Source organism: Nannospalax galili, unplaced genomic scaffold (assembly GCF_000622305.1).
Source record: "Nannospalax galili isolate Female #2095 unplaced genomic scaffold, S.galili_v1.0 scaffold598, whole genome shotgun sequence".
Classification (NCBI taxonomy): Eukaryota; Metazoa; Chordata; class Mammalia; order Rodentia; family Spalacidae; genus Nannospalax; species Nannospalax galili.
In genome coordinates, this window is record NW_008342423.1 from 1,763,689 (window position 1) to 1,783,720 (window position 20,032).

At 40.3% G+C, this 20,032-nt stretch overlaps 1 protein-coding gene across 3 annotated transcripts in view; it reads left to right on the forward strand.

Moving 5' to 3' along the window:
• Lrch3 (leucine rich repeats and calponin homology domain containing 3) overlaps positions 1-20,032 on the forward strand; it is a 122,429-nt gene that overhangs the window by 87,574 nt on the left and 14,823 nt on the right. For 2 of the 3 annotated variants that reach the window (XM_017799493.2, XM_029566167.1), the window contains exons 13-17: positions 2,743-2,796; positions 4,616-4,669; positions 16,336-16,384; positions 17,750-17,857; positions 19,437-19,543. In XM_017799493.2, the coding sequence (XP_017654982.1) occupies positions 2,743-2,796; positions 4,616-4,669; positions 16,336-16,384; positions 17,750-17,857; positions 19,437-19,543 (372 nt within the window). The remainder of the gene's footprint in view (positions 1-2,742; positions 2,797-4,615; positions 4,670-16,335; positions 16,385-17,749; positions 17,858-19,436; positions 19,544-20,032) is intronic. The other variant, XM_029566168.1, reaches the window with a different exon arrangement.

Below are 20,032 nucleotides of genomic sequence, written 5' to 3' on the forward strand. Positions count from 1 at the left end.
TGTTCATTCATTGATTTGATAGGCCTTGAGGGAGTGCTGGTGATGTGCCCATAAAGATAAATAAAATATAGGGCGCAGCTTAGGTCCTGTCAGGGAAGAATGAGTAAGGGAGTCAGATAAAACAGAAAATAAGACAGCGTGGAGTGAAAGTACTAGCAGCGTATCAGACACAGAAGACAGAGAGCACACCCTCAGAACTGCCCTCAGAAGGAAGTGATGTGGAACCCTAAAGCAGCTAAGGCGGAGCCAGCCAGGAGAAAAGTGCATGGTGGTCTAAGAACCTCCCTAAGTTGGGAACTAGGAACAATCTTATGTAATTTGTACATTTAAAATAATAGCACTTAACGAAAATGTGAACTAGTTTAGAGTTTCTGTTGAGGGCTAACAACAATAGAAACCCAGTTGATGAGGTCAATACAACGATAGTATTTCTTAAAATTTACTGAACACTGTCTGTGCACCAGGCATCGTGTTCGTGTGTACTCCCTTCACTTTCCCGGTCCTCCTATAAGATAGGTAATGTCAGCACTCTCTTATGGATCAGAACACTGAGACTCAGAAAGAATAGCAGTTTGCCTATTTATATTCAATGCTCAGCTAGTAGGTGGCGGAGTAAGAATTCTAATAAAGCCAGCTTGCTCCAGACCTTACTCTGACTAGGACACCGTATGGCCCCTCAGTAGTCGAGAGTGACTAACATATACCTTAGGTGCTAGTGCATACATTCTACACAAATTAACTCATTTCACTTGCCTTCTGAAGACGTTTGACAGCTAGTAGCAGATAATAATCACACTAACAGATTAAGGTCAAACTAATTTCACAAGAGTTTGATCTTGATCTGTTAAACAGAAGAAAGTACAAGTTCGTAGGCAACAGAAAAACATGAGAACACGAAGACTAAAAAACTAATCTACTCATATTAGAAAAGGCTGGGAAGAAACCAAATGGTGAAAATGGAATAGAAAGTAATTGCAGTAATTAGACTTGTATAAAATAAAGGCCCAAGGGGCCTGGAGAGATGGCTCAGTGGTTAAGAACACTGACTGTTCTTGCAGAAGACCCAGGTTTGAATCCCAGCACCCACATGGCAGCTAACAACTGTCCTGAACTCCAGTTCCAGGGGATCTGACAGCCTCTTCTGTCCTCCATAGGCAATGCATGACACAGGTGTGCTTACCTACATGCAGGCAATACATGAATACAGATTAAATAAAATATTTTTTAAAAATGAAAGCCTAAAATTAGACCATTTCTAATATGCCAGAGGCTTGGTTGGCACCATGGCAAAGCAGTAAGAATCAGAAGTATCTGAATTCAAGTCCATGTTTACCTCTCACTGTGTGCTTCACTGAACCATTCTGTGCCTTTAATTTCCTCTTATGTATAGTATTAAACTTAAATATTAATTATTATTAAGTTAAATATTAGTGTGGTGGGTGTTGCACCCTCTACCACTACAGTGGATTTTGTAAATTAGCTGAGATTTCTAAATAGACATCCTTATACTTTAAACAAAGATGGGTATTGACCAGTGAATAAATCATTGAAGATAATTTTCTTATATATAAAGATGGTCCTAAAGCAAGGTCTTAATGGGAGTCTAGCTTAGCTTTGTGGAAAACATAGAGGAGTTGGAGTCAGAAGACAGATTTAAATCTCAATTATGCTATTTACCAACTTAGTGTCTCAATCTCTGTTCTGTTTTCTCACCTCTAAATGAGGATAATTATGTATTTAACTTACAGAGTAAGAAAAAGAAAAAGTGCATTCAAGATATTGTGTGTAAGAGTACATCTCTTTGGTTAGGGATGTTACTCTAAGGGTTAGGGGTATAGCTCAGTTGGCAGAGTGCTTACCTAGCTAGCATGGGCCCTTAGATTCCATCCCCAGCTGGTGTTGTACACCTGTAATCCTTGTGCTTGGGAGGTGGAGGCAGGAGGAACAGAAATTCAAGGTCATCCTCAGCAACATAGCAAATTTAAGACCAGCCTGGGCTGTGTGAGACTCTGTCAAAAAAAAAAAGAAAAGCATTGTAAAACATTAAGTACATAGATGTTAAAATGTTATTTGTCATAATAATACAATTAGTAAACAGCCTTTTGGTAAGAAATTATAAGTTCATGGAGCTATGAAAATGGCTCAGTGTTAAGAGCACTGGCTGTTCTCGCTGAGGACCTGGGTTCAGGTCCCAGCACCCACATGGTTGGTAACAACCATCTGTAACTCCAGTTCCAGGGGATCCAATGCCCTCTTCTGGCCTCTGCAGGCATTAGATACATGTGCCGGCAAAGCAGTCATACACATAAAATTAAAAAATAAAAATAAATAAATAAATAGTTTTTAATTCATTTTGGGGTATTGAATATGAGATGACATTGGTCAGCCTTTGAAAATACTTGAGATTTGCCAGACTGAAGGCTAAATTTGTTAGCACTGACATGGTATATAATGCCACTTGAGAGTGAATGAGTTCGTGGGAGAACATGGTGACAAATAGATACTCTAATGTGTATGTGTAGGTTTTAAAATTCTCTACTAATGCTCAGAGAAGTATGATGGTGTTGTTTTTGCTTTTTTTCATTTAAACTAAAAGTTAAGACGGGGTACAGTCTCCTTAACTAGTAAATCTAGAAAAGTAGTAAATAACAAGAAATAAATTCATGTGATCTTTTTTAGAAAATGAAATGTATAATTTCTAGTGTTCAGATTCTAACTAACTTCCTCTTTTTGACTATTTAGCAAAAAACATCACAAAGTCCACAGAAACAACAACAATCCCCCATAGATAGTGAGGTAAGTCCACGTAATTACCTTTTTATTGAATTTATTTCCTTTCTAATAGAAATGAAATGTTTTGCATGTGATTATCATGTTTAGAGTGATTAAAATGTTTTAAGTGATCAAAAGAAAATGCCTTTTTGACTGCTGTAGTGACAAATGCCCATAATCCCATCACTTGGAAGGAAGAGGCAGGAGGCTCAAGACTTACAGGAACCTGGGCTACATAGTGAATTCCAGGCCAGCCTGGGCTATGTAGAGAAATCGCATCTCAAATCAACCTGCCCCCAAAATTGTCTTTTTCTTTTCTGTCATACAATTCTGCATATGAAAAGAAGAAAGATACAAGCTCTGGCATTTTATGTTACGATTGTATACACATTCATCTAGAGATCACATTTCCCTCCCTCATCCCCAGCAGAGGCATCATCCTTCACATCACTTTTGAGACCCACTGAGAGCTAATCCTGAGAGTGGTGTGTGATACAGGTGAATGGTATTGGGAGTAAACCCAAAGACTCTATGTAGTGTTTCAGCTCCAGTGCTTATTTGACTGTTATCAGCTGTGCTGTGTACAGTTGAGGTCTGTATCTACCAGGACATTTCATCACAAATAAATATTTTAAATTAATTGGTTAAACGTTAAAAAATATCTGTACCTATTTTGGTCTGCTAAAATGAAGCTTACTAAAACCAGTATTTATTATTATAGTTGACTTTCTCATTGACCATTTCCCTTACTTTTACCTTCCCTTTTTTTCAAGTTATAATCATTGCATTGTTAAAAATTTAGAGATTTTTGTATGAATTTTGACTTTGTAAAATACATTATTTGAAAACCTAATGTGAGGCCAGCAAGATGGTTCAGTAGGAAAAGGCAACTTGCTGCCAAGCCTGGTAACCTGAGTTTGATCTCCAGAGCCCACATGGTGGAAGAAGACCACCGATTTCCACAAGTTGTCCTCTGACCCCCACATGTGTACTGTGTCACATATGCCCCTCCTCCCCAAATACATAAATGTAATAAAAAAACACTTTCAACCTAATGTGGCGCCTTTTCCAGCATAGTGTTTTTAAATCACAAGTTCTTAGTAACTACTGTGATTGATTTATATACACTTCATACTGGTGTGAAGCCCAAGTGTCACACATTTTCAGTTGTCTTTTCTTCCTGTAGTAATAATTCTACACACAGTTTGATGAGCATAATACATTTTTTACCCCAACATTTAAAAAATGTCTTTTGTTTTGAGATGTATTCTCATGTAGCCCAGGTTGGTCTTGAACTTACTATGTATGTGATGACCTTGAACTCCTGGTCCTACCTCCCAAGTGCTGTGTGCTACCACACATAGCTCACACTCCCTTTTTTGATGGTTATTCTCAAATAATTCATTGTCCAGAAACTAAAGCTTCACAAAAATTAGCCAGAGTTTTGAAATTTTCATTTGTACTAGCACAGAAATCATGACTCTTCACGTTTATTTTTTAACTTGTCACTGGCTTACAAAATGACCACAAGTGCTTTGTTCTAGGTCTATCAGCACTTCAGCTTTCTCTCTGTGACCAGAGAATAGCCCTGTTCTGCCCTTGTTTGAGACGATTTTAGGCAGTGAGGTTGCGTTTGAGGTTGTTTAAACTCTCTGGAAGAAAATCAGTAGTCAGAATCAAGTCCCTGACTCTGATGGTGTATGAACTACAGAGAGTTGTGAATGTGGTCCTGTGTGTCAGCATCTTTGACAGCGTGTTTAATATGTTGCTTTCCTGTGTTTGTACTTGTGAAGTATGTTGCCATTTGTTTTTGACCTTGCTTCATTTTTCTTCACCTCCCCAGTGTCCCTTCCCATCCAGAAGGTCTCAGCACACTGATGATAGTGCCTTGTTAGTGGTAAGAGTTTGTGCAAAATGGAGTTTTATGTTGTTGTTTCTAGAGACTGAAGAGTAGCAATTGTTCTCACTCAGAAGTGATCTAAATACCACAAAACACAATGGACACAGTTGTCAAATGCTCTGTAAATAACAATTTACAGAATTGCTCCCTACATTGCCCTTTGTGATTTACCAAGGGTTCTAGAGTTTGGCAGCCGTGGCTCACATATTTTTCGGTGCTCCCCAGTGGAAAACATGGGCACTGAGAACACTGTTGGTGCGGGGATGGTGGTACACACCTTTAGTCCCAGCACTCTCAAGAGGCAGAGGCAGAGGCAGGCAGATCTCCGGAGGGCAAGGCCAGCCTGGTTTATGTAGAGAGTTCCAGGCCAACTGGAGCTACAGGGAGACCTTATCTCAAAAAGAGAAAGAGAAGGAAGGAAGGAGGGAGGGAGGGAAGAAGGGATGGAGGGAGGGAGGGAGGAAGAAAAAAGGAGAGTCATATTTTAAGTCTTATCTCCGATCTCGTCAAAGCTGATTTTAAAGGCTTCGTTTCATACTGCTTTTAAGGTCTAAATTTCTTTATACAGTCCAAAGCTTCTGTGGATCCTGGCTACTCCCTGTCTTCATTCTCCTTGCTCAGCTTACTCTAAACTAGCATTTTTTTTTCAGCTTTTCAAGTATAGTGAGGCCTTTCCCTCCTCAGGGTCTTTGTCAGGACTGTTCTCTATATGGGCTGCCTCCTCTGTATGGACTGCCTCCTCTGTATGGACTGCCTCCTCTGTATGGACTGCCTCCTCTGTATGGGCTGCCTCCTCTGTATGGACTGCCTCCTCTGTATGGACTGCCTCCTCTGTATGGACTGCCTCCTCTGTATGGACTGCCTCCTCTGTATGGACTGCCTCCTCTGTATGGACTGCCTCCTCTGTATGGACTGCCTCCTCTGTATGGACTGCCTCCTCTGTATGGACTGCCTCCTCTGTATGGACTGCCTCCTCTGTATGGACTGCCTCCTCTGTATGGACTGCCTCCTCTGTATGGACTGCCTCCTCTGTATGGACTGCCTCCTCTGTATGGACTGCCTCCTCTGTATGGACTGCCTCCTCTGTATGGACTGCCTCCTCTGTATGGACTGCCTCCTCTGTATGGACTGCCTCCTCTGTATGGACTGCCTCCTCTGTATGGACTGCCTCCTCTGTATGGACTGCCTCCTCTGTATGGACTGCCTCCTCTGTATGGACTGCCTCCTCTGTATGGACTGCCTCCTCTGTATGGACTGCCTCCTCTGTATGGACTGCCTCCTCTGTATGGACTGCCTCCTCTGTATGGACTGCCTCCTCTGTATGGACTGCCTCCTCTGTATGGACTGCCTCCTCTGTATGGACTGCCTCCTCTGTATGGACTGCCTCCTCTGTATGGACTGCCTCCTCTGTATGGACTGCCTCCTCTGTATGGACTGCCTCCTCTGTATGGACTGCCTCCTCTGTATGGACTGCCTCCTCTGTATGGACTGCCTCCTCTGTATGGACTGCCTCCTCTGTATGGACTGCCTCCTCTGTATGGACTGCCTCCTCTGTATGGACTGCCTCCTCTGTATGGACTGCCTCCTCTGTATGGACTGCCTCCTCTGTATGGACTGCCTCCTCTGTATGGACTGCCTCCTCTGTATGGACTGCCTCCTCTGTATGGACTGCCTCCTCTGTATGGACTGCCTCCTCTGTATGGACTGCCTCCTCTGTATGGACTGCCTCCTCTGTATGGACTGCCTCCTCTGTATGGACTGCCTCCTCTGTATGGACTGCCTCCTCTGTATGGACTGCCTCCTCTGTATGGACTGCCTCCTCTGTATGGACTGCCTCCTCTGTATGGACTGCCTCCTCTGTATGGACTGCCTCCTCTGTATGGACTGCCTCCTCTGTATGGACTGCCTCCTCTGTATGGACTGCCTCCTCTGTATGGACTGCCTCCTCTGTATGGACTGCCTCCTCTGTATGGACTGCCTCCTCTGTATGGACTGCCTCCTCTGTATGGACTGCCTCCTCTGTATGGACTGCCTCCTCTGTATGGACTGCCTCCTCTGTATGGACTGCCTCCTCTGTGTGGACTGCCTCCTCTGTGTGGGCTGCCTCCTCTCTGCCTGTACTCCTCAATTGAGTCATACACATCAATCAAGTATCTACTTAAATTTCATATCTGTAATGCAACTTTTCCATAGCCCCATATTAAAATCAAATATATATATATATTTTTTTTTTCTTTAGAGTACCTTTTATTATGATTTTGCATGTTTCCTTTATTAGGTACTAGACTGTATGCTCCTTGGATACAGGAATATTTTCTTTTATGTTATGTTTACTGTGAATACCCAGTCTTCACCATAAGTTTCTGGGGGTATATGGTGCTCTGGAAGCATTTCCTGAATGAGCATGAAATACTATGCCTCTAATAATTGCTCGTTGTCTTTTTCCATGATGAACACGTGTGACAGTACAGCAAGGAAGTAGTAGACTTAGTTTAAAGGCTTTGCAATGTAAGGTTTGACATAGTGTTAGTAACACTTAGTGCCATACACTACCATTCTTGTAGGGCTCCCTTTAAGCACCTGTTGGCTTTATGACGACCCCATTTCATTATGAGAGTATTTAGGCTCATTTCAGACTCCCTTTTCCTGCATGCCTTTTCTTTCTTCTTTGCCAACATAATGCCTTTTGGCCTTTTTATATTAGAATTTCAAAGAAGTTTTGGTATATTAAGAGACCTGGTTACTCAACTATTCAAGACAAGTTCAGGAACTTGCCTGTGCCAATATATTGAAGTCTCATCCTTGTTTTCTTCTAGTACATTTAAAGTCTTGGGCATTATATTAAGATTTGTGATGCAAGATCTCATTTGCACAAGTCTTGAAATTACCGTTACCAAAGCTATCTCTTTTGTTTTTCAACTTATACTTTTATTTATACTCCATTTTTTTTTTTTTAGAAGAAGCATTTCATTACAGTTTTAACATATTCAGTAACACATTCCAGAGCAAAGATACACCTCTTTAAAAGTGGCTATAAAATTTTTGAAGATCTCCATTTCATTTTAAAATATGCTGTTTCCTACATTTTTATGCTACTAACGCTTAGATGTTTGCACAGGTGCCTCTAATCTATTACTATGTATCTGATTACACTCAGATCCCTAGTACTTGAGAGTGGCTATAACGTCATCAGGTAGATTTTACTGGTAATGTTTATCCCCTCTACTATTTAACATGAAGTAATAACTACATGATTAGAAGAAGCATTTCATTACAGCTATCTCTTGATTCTCCTGCCTCTACCTCTCAAATCCTAAGATCCTAGGTTTGGGCTACCACATCAAGCTATAATAAAATTCTTTTTTTTTTTTTTTTTTTTGTCTTTTGAGACAGGGTCTCCCTATAGCCCTAGCTGGCCTGGAACTCACTATGTAGACCAGGCTGACCTTGAACTCACAGAGATCCACCTCCCAAGTTCTGGAATTAAAGGCCTGAGCTACCATGCCTAGCTATAATAAAATTCTTAAACATGAAAGAAAAAGGAAAGAAAGAGAGAGATGTGGGAAATCCAAACAGATGAAGCAAAGTGTCTTATTGTCACAGTCTTACTCTGTGGTGCAGTATTTTTTTCTATCTTAAGACATTTTGCTGCGGTAACACATTGTGCATTACATGCCTTTGTTGCCAAAGGGGAAAAGATGCTGCTATTACCACTCATTAAAAAATAATTGGGAGACTGGAGATGACTCAGTGGGTAAAGTACCTTCCTTACTAGCATGAGGGCCTGAGTTTGATCCCTAGCATCCACTTTTAAAAAGCTAAGAATGGCTGGGCGTGGTGGCGCACACCTTTAATCCCAGTACTTGGGAGGCAGAGGCAGATCTCTGTGAGTTCAAGGCCAGCCTGTTCTACATAGTGAGTTACAGGACAGCTGGGGCTACAGGGAGACCCTGTCTCAGAAAGATGAAAAAAAAAAAAAAAAAAAGTCAGGAATGGTGCATGCACTTGTAATCCCAGGACTGGAGAGACAGAAACAAATGGATTCTTGGGGCTCATTGGCCAGTCAACCTAGCCTGTTTGACAAGCTCAATGAGTAAAGTGCTTGCCATGCAAGCATGAGAACCTGAGCTTGAATTAATGTGGATGCAATCATGCATGTCTATGATCCCAGTGCACCTACAGTGAGAAGCTAACCCAGAATTCCCTGAAACTCTTGGGCCAAGTAGCCTGATATATGCAGCCAGCAGTTAATGGCAAAGAGACCCTGTCTCAAACAAGTAGAAGACAAAGGGCAAAAATCAATACCTGAGGTGTCCTCTGATGGCCACATGCACATTGTGGTTGTCATGCACCCATACCCACCCCATACATACATATCATACACACACACACACACACACACACACACACACAAAGATGCTTTTAAAAGATAAAGAATTCAAAGAAAAAGGAAGTTATATTTCACCCTCTTTGAAATTCTTCTCATTTGGATTTCACAAATGCAGAAATGAAATGCTGGTTCATCTTTAAGATATAAAGCAGAATCCTTGTGTCCTATCTTCTCTGTTTAGAGTCATTAAATTGAATTATAGTAACTCTCATTTGGATTAGTATTGAAAAATAGTGTTCTAATACTTGCCAGTTCTGCTCTGTTGAGATGAGCTCTCTGACTGGGTTTATTTCCCTTGTCATAGGAACAGCAGAAGACTCATTAGTTTCAAAGTTACTTTGCTAAAATTGTTGATGGACTCAGTTTTATTTCCATGTGAAATTGTTTTCATTAAATCATGCTTCTTTTTTTTCTAAAATTTTTATTTTATGTGTATGTTTGCCTGCATGTTTGTAAGTGCACCCATGCATGCAGAAGCCAGAAGAGGGTGTTGGGTCCCCCCAAACTGGAATTATTAATGGTTGTTAGCCACCATGTGTGTGCTGGGAACCTAACCCAAGTTCTCTACAAGAGCAGCCAATGCTCTTAATCACTGAGCCATCTCTCCAGCCCCACATCTCTTGATTCTTGATTGACATAGTCTGAGGTCTTGAGATTATTCTGGATTATAAAGGTAGAGAAATTATGTTGTTTAAGTGATGGAGTTACCCCCCCCCCGCAACTATTCTCTTTGAGCTTTCTTTATTAATATCCTAGCAACCCTTTAGAAATTTGTTAATGGCTTTTCCTCTGCTAATGTCACTGATCAGATCTGCCTGCCTGACATTTGCTAACATAAATGCTGTCTTCTATTTCTTCTCTTCCTTTTCTCAAATGTAGTCACTGTCAGGGTTGAACCAAGTGGGCTGCACTGCCACCCTGGCTCATTTTTCTGCCTTCGCCCCTCTTAAGGTACCTTTTGTTGTAGTAATTCACCAGGAAATTTGGGGAGGAAGTGTATAAGGAGGTCTTAAATTTTGCCAGGTGTGGTGGCACACCTTTAGTCCTAGCACTTGGGAGGCAGAGGAAGGAGGATCTCTATGAGTTCGAGGCCACCGTGGTCTACTTAGTGAGTTCCAGACCAGCTAGGGCTACAGGGAGATCCTGTCTCAAAAAGACTAAAAAAAAAAATTTCCAATGGATTGATGGAACAACAAGCTGAAATCTGGGCATGAAATATACCCAAGTTTATGAAAGTATTTGAGATGCATTGATTTCACCTGACATTTTTTAAAAAGTTTTACAGTGCCAAAATTAGTCATAGACAACATTAATTGTTCACATTCAGATTCTGTTGCAAAGATCATTCTGATTTTCTTATCAAAGGTTAGTTTTTGTTATGAGTTATTTACTGTGGTTAATATACAATAGCATGGGCTGGAGATATGGCTCTAGTTGTTCTTGCAGAAGACCTGGGTTCGAATCCCAGCACCCACATGGCAGCTAACAACTGTACATAACTCCAGTCCCAGGGCATCCAACAGCCTCTTCTGACCTCCACGGGCATTACACGACACAGGTGCACTTACCAGCATTCAGGCAATACACAAATACACATAAAATAAAGATAATAAATAAAATATTTTAAAAATATACAATAGCAAATTATGTGACCTAATATCCATGCAAAATATGCAAAATAATTTGTGTCCACTCCGCAAAACTGTCACTGCCAAAACCCTCTATAGGAAGGATTAGCCAGCTAGTGCCTGGGCCACCAGTTTTTGTGTGTCAGTTACATTCCTCATCCCTATGACAAAAACTATTTAAGGGAGAAGGATTTCTTTTGCCATATGGTTTCAGTCCATCATGGCAGGGAAGGGATGATAGCGGAGTTCCCAGCGATCAGAGTATGTGGCAGAGGCTCTTCAAGATCTGCCTCTAGTAGCCTACCTCTGCCAGCTACACCTCAGTTTCCAAAGGTGCCACAACCACCCAAAACAGTGCCACCAGCTAAGGAGTAAGTATTCAAGCACAGGAGCCTGTGGGGAGCATTTCTCGTTCAAACCATAACATTTTGTAAATAAAGTTTTATTGGTGCACAGCCAGTCCCTTTGCTAGCAATCTATAGCTGCTTTTGTAGTAACATGAGTAGAGGTAGTTGTGACAGTGATCACATGACTTGTAAGCCTAACTATCTTACTAGCTCTTTTTAAAAAAAAAAAGAAAGAAAAAAAAAAGCCAGAGCTAGAGATATTGCTCAGTCAGAAAAGTGCTTGCAAGAGGACCTGAGTTCAGTCCTCAGAACCCATGTAAAAAAAGCCAAGCCCAATGTCACACTCTTGTAATCCGAGCACTGGGGAGCAGAGACAGGATCCCTGGGATTTGCTGACCAGCCAGCTAGGCCTACTCAAACAGGGAGCTATCCTGTCTAAAAACAAGGACAGCTCCTGAGGAACAACATCCAAAGTCATCTTCTGGTCTCCACATGCATGCATGTGAACCCACACACACAGGAATATGCACACACAAAAGGATCTTTATATTTGAAAACTGTTACTCCAGCTTTGACTTCTCCTCCAAACAGTCTCAGATCTCTATATGCCAATCCCAGTCTGTTAATCCTAATAAACAGGCACAAGTCTCTGCCTTCCATTTTGGCTCCACAGTCAACAACTAGAGATAAATACCTACTAGCGCCTGCTTGACACCGAATATGGAACAAGGTTCTTCGCACATCTTTGCGTTCTAGGTTTGCTTTTTTCTCATTTGGGTGTTCATGTTGCTCAGTATCTACTGTAATTCTTTTTGTTTTTTATTTTTTTCTTTTTTCCTTTTTTTCATATTTTTGTTTTTTTTAATATTTTTCTACTGTAATTCTTAATGTGTTATACTTCCAAATGACAGATAATTTTTATAGCTTGCCTTTTTTTCTATTTTATAATTTTACTGTTTGAACATTTGTACTTCTCTGTTGTGCTAGAATACTTTAAAATTTTGCACTATGGCCTCTAAATGCTGACCCTGAATATAAACCAATGGAGGTCTTCCTGGTTGTTATTAAAGCCACTCTGTATACCGGGATGACTCCAGAAAAGAAAAGTTTATATACTTTTAGCTTCTATACTGACCTTTACCTGGCCTTTCTTGATTGGGCTTACTTTTTAAAATTATTTAGCCAGGCATGGTGGCACATGTCCTTAATTCCTGTACCTGGGAGGCAGAGGCAGGCAGATCTCTGTGAGATCAAGGCCAGCCTGGTCTACATAGCGAGTTCCAGACCAGCTGGAGCTTCAGGGAAACCTTGTTTCAAAACAAGAAAACCCCACAAAATAAAAAATTGTGTGTGTGTGTGTGTGTGTGTGTGTTGGGTGGGAAGCAAGGAGCATACATTGCACACGTGTGGAGACCAGAGGTCAACTTTTTGGAGTCAGTTCTCTTCTTTTACCTTTACATGGGTTCTAAAGATTAAATTCATGTCACCAGGCTTATGTAGCAAGTGCTTTTGTGCACTCAGCCATGTATCTGGCCTTTTCTGTTGAGCTTATTTATATGACAGTATAACAAAAGTTATTTCATCAACTTTTTTCAAAAGTTTCTCATGAAATATTTATAACTAATACCACTCTACATGTGTAAAAGAGAGGTCAATATTCAGCAGTACTTTAGAACATTGAGGTTTCTTCCTCAGAGTCATAATTGAGAAAGGCCAAGGATGAATGTGGTACAAATTACATGATCCAGACCATATATATTTTCTCCGTAAAAGTAACAGTCATGAAATTAAATCTAAAATGGTTTAAGATAGAGCAGTCTGAGTTTCCTTCTCTGAGAACTACTATAAACTATCAAGTAATTTATTTGAAAGATTTATTGTGTGCACACATGTATGTGTGTGTGCACAGGTCTGTGGAGGTGTATGCACATATTTGTGTAGATGTACTATCCATGTAAGTGTGTATGGAGTCAGAGGTCTATATTGGGTGTCTTCCTCTTTCACTCTCCATGGTGTATATTTTGTGTGTGTGTGTCTGTCTGTCTGTCACAGGGCTGTCACTGACCCTGAAGTTCACTACTGTTTTAGTTAGACTGTCTGGCAAACTCCTGGGCTCTGCCTGTCTTGCCCCCCAGCACTGGGATCACAGACACACACGGCTGTGCCTAGCTTTCACATGTGGATCTAAAGCACGTCCTCATGCCTCACACCAAAACCTTCGCCCACTGAACCATCTCTTCAGCTCAGATTTATTGTTTATCTTTCTTTATAAGAATTATACACTGAGCCTGGCATGGGTGCGCATGCCTTTAATCCCAGCACTGGGAGGCAGAAGCATGCCGATCTCTGTGTTCAAGGCCAGCCTGGTCTACATAACGGGTTTCAGGCCAGCTGAGACTGCAGGGAGACCCAATCTCAAAAGACCGGGAAAAAAAAGAAAAAAAAAAGAGTTACACACTGTATTAAGACATGAGTTTGTATCTTTTGTCACTTAGCCAGGCTTAAAAGTTGAGGTCATGTCAGTTTGTGAGATTTTGTGTAACTTTTTTTTCTCCAGTTCTTCAAGAGTTTGCAAATATAGTTCATTATCTCAGTATGCTTTAATTATTTTCATATGCTAGGATGCAAGTTACTTAGGTACATAGCTTCAGTGAAAGTATGCTTTAAAGATCATCATTTTACAAGTCACCTCATTCACACCCAGCTTGTTCTAGTAGCTTTGCTGTTTCTGGGGTAGACGGCATTCCCATACTTTCATTTGTTTCTATTCTTCCTTCTTATCCAGGAGAGTTGCCTATTAAATTTCTCCTTTTAGCCGGGCATGGTGGCACACACCTTTTTAATCCCAGCACTCGGGAGGCAGAGGCAGGCGGATCTCTGTGAGTTCAAGGCCAGCCTGCTCTGCATAGTGAGTTCCAGGACAGCTGGGACTACAGGGAGACCCTGTCTCAAAAAGACCAAAAAAAAAAAAAAATCTCCTTTTATTCTTTAACATGTTTAAATATTTAGTCTCTGTCTTATAAGTAAGTCTTTAATTTTTCCAAAACTATTTCTCTCCACATCTAAAATAATCTATATGTGTAATGTTTTTCTGTTTGCACCATTAGTCCTTGAACAAGTCTGTTTAGCTAACTTTCTTCTTACTACCTCATCCTTTAAAAAGGGGAGTCTTTTGTTTCTTTTTCTTTTTCCGTGTGTGTGTGTGTGTGTGTGTGTGTGTGTGTGTGTGTGTATGCATGGATATTCATAGGGAGAGGAGCATATGGATGTGTGCATGCATCCATGTGGAAGCCATGGACTGATGTCTGGAGTCTTCTATTAATCTCCACCTTATTCATTGAGAGAAATCTCTGAATTGAACCCAGAGCTTGCAGATACTAGGGATTCTGTCTCCACCTTCTAAGGTCACATTTCTGTTGCTGTGATAAAACACTGTGACCAAAGCAGTTTATAGAAGGAAGAGTTTATTTGGCTTAGGGTTCAGAGGGTTAGAGTTCATAATGGTGGGAGAGGCATGGAGGCAGAGGTAAGCTGGAACAGAAAGCCCAGTAATCACATCTTCAAGCAGGTACAGGAAACAGGCTGGAAATCTGGCAAGGTTTAAGAACTCTCTAAGCCTGCCCTGAGTGATGTGCTTCCTCCAGCAAGGCCACACCTCTTAAAACCTCCCAAAACAGTGCCACCAACTGGGGACAAAATGTCCAAATCCTTGGAGTCTATGGGAGCCATTCATTCAAACCACCACACCAGGACTAGAATTAGCAGGCTACCACACCCACTTGGCATTTACTTGGATTCTGGGGATGCAAACTCGTATTCTCATACCTGCTTCTTGTATGGCAAGCACTTTACCTCCTGAGCCATCTCACCAGCCTATCTTTGGTTTCTTAAATAGAACAGCTTTTGCCTCATTTGCCTGTTGATTTTTTTTTTCTAGTTCCTTTTACTCATTTTAAATTTCTAAATTTCTATTTCTCAACATGTCAATTTTTATGTGTCTCTGGAGCATTGATGAACATGACTTTCACCAAAAATGCAATCCAGTGCTTTGACTCGGGCACAGGTTATCTTTTAATAATCTTAATTTTTGAGCCAGTGAGATGACCCAGTGGATGAAGGCACCTGCCACCAAGCTGGCAACCAAAATTTGATTCCTAGTTCATGGCAGAAGGAGAGAACCAAGTCCCAAAAGTCATCCTTGGACCTATACAGCCAAACACACACACAATAATAATGAATAAAATAAATAAAATCTTAATTCTCGGGCCATGAATATCAGAATAAGGAATCATTACTACAGAATTTTCTCCATATCTGTCCAAGTATATTCTCAACAGCATGATTTTTTGACAGTTAAAATTTTTATCAAGATTAATTCCATCAGACCCAATTTCAACTACAGTTAAGAGATTTCTGAAAATGTGGAGACCCAAGTGTTCCCCCTTGGGATCAGATATGTGCATGTTAGTTTTAAAGCCACAATCACTTTTCTCGGTCTTAGCTAAGATCAAATGTAATTTTGAAGTTATTTTTGGTTCAGAAATCTGTTATCATGTCATAGTTATATTTAAATTTAATTGTCAGAGCCTGAAGTTTTGTTGTTATCCTCTTTTTCTCTTGATTCTACTCCCCTGTCAGGTCTGGTCTTCAACAACATCTTTAACTAACAATGAACATGTCTTTTAAATAAGTTTAACCATGTTTCCTTTTTGTAGGTAAACTTGGTATCAATTTAGTTAGTTCTTTCTCCTCTTTTATAATTCTAGAAACTACCTGTATCAGTGTGTGTGTGTGTGTGTGTGTGTGTGTGTGTGTGTGTGTGTGTGTGTTTATGGTTTGAACCCCATGCTTTATACAGACAACTCCTCTACAACCAAGTCACACCACTGCCATTATTTGTCATATATATATTTAAAAAAAGTGAAGAGATGGACCTCACTCTTTCTTTGAAGGTTGCATTTTACTCTACAAAGAAAAAAGCTTTAGAAATTACTATTAGAAAATAAAAATTTCTCTTTTCAGTATATTTTCCAATAATTTTTTAAGCCTTAGGATGATTATTTTTTCAGGTTTTGGAAAGGTTAGTTAGACAGTCTATCTTTAAAGAATGTATTATGTAAATGCAACTAAGTAAAAAGTTTGTCTTTTTAAAAGAATGTACAAAATCAGTTTCACCAAACATTCTAGACTTGGTTTTGGAGGAAAGTTGTATGGTTTTAATAGCAGTCCCTAAGTCACAAAAAATGGAAAGTACGTTTTCTTGATAGTAATTGTTGACATATCTCTGTTTCTCCACAGAGTGATGACAGATCTAATGTCCTATCAAGTTTCCCTACAACAGAAACAGGTAATAGACACAAAAATGCTATATCAAGATACTTTGGTATATGAGAGAGAGCCTTGCTCTGAGGCCCAAGCTAGCCTTGAACTCTAGATTTTCCTGTTCAGCCTCCCAAATCCTGGGATTACAACAGTTGCCTACCACCAGGTCTACCATAATCATTATTGTTTATCAGGATTTATTTATTTATTTGTGTGTGTGCGTGTGTGCATGCGCGCGTGTGTGTGTGTGTGTGTGTGTGTGTGTGTGTGTGTGTGTGAGTCTCGTGGCCCATGCCTTTTGCTGGGCTTGGTGATTCAAGCCTTTAATCCCAACACTTGTAAGGCAGAGGCAAACGAATCTCTGTGAGATTGAGGCCAGCCTGGTCTACATAGTGAGTTCCAGGCCAGCTGAGGCTACAGGGAGACCCTGTCTCAAAACAACATCAACAGCAAAACCCCACAAAACCAAAAATTATTTATGGAAGGGGGCAGGGGACAAGGAGCATGCATGCTATGGCACACATGTAGAGATCAGAGAGTTATGTGGTTCTGGGGATCAAATGCATCAAACCCAGGGCTTTGTGCATGCCAGGTAAGCACTCTACCAACAGAGCTACCACCCTGGCTCCTCTGTTCCAGGATTTTTTTTAATACTAGTTAGCCATTTGATAAGGAAAAATGAGTGTGAATTAGGGCTGTAGGTTTGCAAGTTCAGTGTATTAACTTTTATTCTGCACTTGTTGATTTACTCAAAATAACATAAGAATTTAAAAATAATGCTGGGCGTGGTGGTGCACGCCTTTAGTTCCAGCACGTGGGAAGCAGAGGCAGGCGGATCTCTGTGAGTTCAAGGCCAGCCTGGTCTACATAGTGAGTTCCAGGACAGCTGGGGCTATAGGGAGACCCTGTCTCAAAAATACTGAAAACAAAAAGAAGAATTTGAAAACGAACAGGGAGACTCCTGCTTTCATGATTTCTTTCCTACATGAGAACTTTTCATTAATAAATAATTCTCATTTTTAAAAATATTTTATTTCTTATTTTTATTTTATGTGTATGCCTGTATTGTCTGTGTATAGGTAAGTGCACCTGTGTCGTGCAATGCCCGCAGAGGACAGAAGTGGCTGTTGGATCCCCTGGAACTGGAGTTTCAGACAGTTGTTAGCTGCCATGTGGGTGCTGGGATTTGAACCCAGGTCTTCTGCAAGAACCACCAGTGTTCTTAACCACTGAGCCATCTCTCCAGCCCCATAATTCTCATTTTATATCATTGCCATTTTTACTTGTTTCTTTTTGTTCCACTTATTGAACTTTTGTGACATTTGCCTAAATGTGTTTGTGCTGCTTTCCATCTCCTTTAACACCGTTTTGCTTTTCCATGCTGGTTTAGTCCATCATTCTCCTGCATATTCTTTTCCTGCTGCTACCCAGAGAAATCAGCCCCAGCGCCCCGAAAGCTTCCTCTTCCGAGCAGCTGTTAGGAGAGAAACAAATAAAGGTAAGTGATAGTGATTTCAAGTCATGGCAGAATAAGGGTGACTTAACACAATGGCATTCACTCTTTCGTGCTTTTAAACTTACATACCTAGCTACCACCTTGGCAAAAGCTTTAAACTCTGCAGGTGTCTGTGGTCTCACATTAAATCAGGGGCATCTTATTTGAATTTTTTTTTAATTAGAGTTTCTTAAAAGTACCACATGTAAGACAGGTTTTACAATATTTCAACTAAACTGGGCATGATGCCGCAGAACTTTAATCCCAGCATGTAGGAGGCTAGGACAGGGGAACAGATTTCAAGGCCAGCCTGGGCTACATACATTGCAAGACCCTATCTCAAAAGCCCAAAGCAAAACACAGTTTGGCATATAAAACACTTTTTTTAAGGTTTTTTTTTAATTTTTTATGTATATGTGTATTGCCTGCATGTAGGTAAGTGCACCCGTGTCGTATAATGCCTGAGGAAGTCAGAAGAGGCTGTCGGACAGTTGTTAGCTGCCATGTGGGTGCCGGGATTCAAACCCGGGTCTTCTGCAAGAACAACCAGTGTTCTTAACCACTGAGCCATCTCTCCAGCCCTATAAAACACTTTTAAAGAACATTCTTCCCTTTTGTAATGAGCTCCTTCTCAGACTTTTCTGTATTGATAACCTCTTGAACATTTGTATACCCAGTATCAGCAGTTTTACTTTGAGAAATATGCCACATGCAAAACAGCAGGTTGATATAAAATATTCACAGCAACATTATTTATAATGGTGCCAAATTGAATATTCATGAATAGAAAGGACATGAACCATGGTGTATCTATACAGTGAAATATATAAATAATGAAAATTATATATACAACAATATTGATAGATTTTATAATGTTCATCAAAAGAAACCAGACACAAAAAAATGCACATAATACGGTTTAATTTATAGAAAGTTCTCAAAAATGAACAAAAGTAGCCGGGCGTGGTGATGCACTCCTTCCATCCCAGCACTCGGGAGGCAGAGGCAGGCGGATCTCTGTGAGTTCAAGGCCAGCCTAGTCTGCATAGTGAGTTCCAGGATAGTTGGGGCTACAGGGAGACCCTGTCTCAAAAAGACCAAAAAAAAAGAACAAAGTCATCTATGGTGTTTGAGCTTAGGATACGGTAACTTTGGTTTCTGATGGCAGAGAACATAAGGGGTTTTCAGGTCTGGGTAAGTTTCATTTATAGCTTTTAGCTGTTTCACTTTGTGAGGATATTTTATTGGCCTCTGTTTAGAATCTGTGTAATTTTCCATATGTGTGGTATTTTTCAATAAAAACATTTGTAAACTGATATATTCAAACTGAAATGTTTAATACTATTCTGTCATTATTTCATATATTTGAAATATCAGCTGCAAGTGGTGCCTCTTGCTACTGCCCAGCCCACCACCTCTTACAGTTTACTTAAGAAGCCTGTTTTCTGTGTAAGTCACAATAATGCTTTTCAAAAGTCAATCCAGAAAGTAGAAAGTGCTGTGTTGACAAAGAAATGCGTCAGACAAATGTGTTTTCTTGCACTGACATCAGCCTCTCTCCCACGTGTTGATATTTTTGTAGGTCATGCTTCACCCCTCCTCCCATCTTCTGTGCCTGCCACTGACTCTACAGATCCCACGATAAGACAGAAAGAAGAAGAGCTGAAGTTAATAGATCAGCTACGGAAAGTGTGTACATTGCCTTTGACTTGTGCTTTTGCTGTGGAATTGCTACATTCAAGTCCATAGTCCTGTCGTCATGTGATCATTTGACACATTATTACTGCAGAATCAGTGTTTCCATTGTATGGTGTGTTTTATGATGGATGTAAAAGAAATTCTGTTAAGGAAATTCCTTTAGCCTTAGTACTAAGAAAATTAGACGAGTTATTCTAAAAGCTCAATTCTTAGCCATGATCATTTAAGTTTTTTTCCATTTATTTTACACATTACATTATAAAGAAATCTTAGAAGAGTAGTAATAATTTATATGTGCCAGGCACAGTGGTACATGCCTATAATTCCAGCATTCAGAAAGTTTGAAACTCTTTGTTTTTGTTTTTTTTCTTTCTTTTTTTTAAAAAAGGGTTTGTTTTAATTGTGTGTATGTGTGTGGCTATGTGGATATGTCCAAGTGAGTGCAGGTGCCTGCCGATACCAGAAGAGAGTACCTGATGT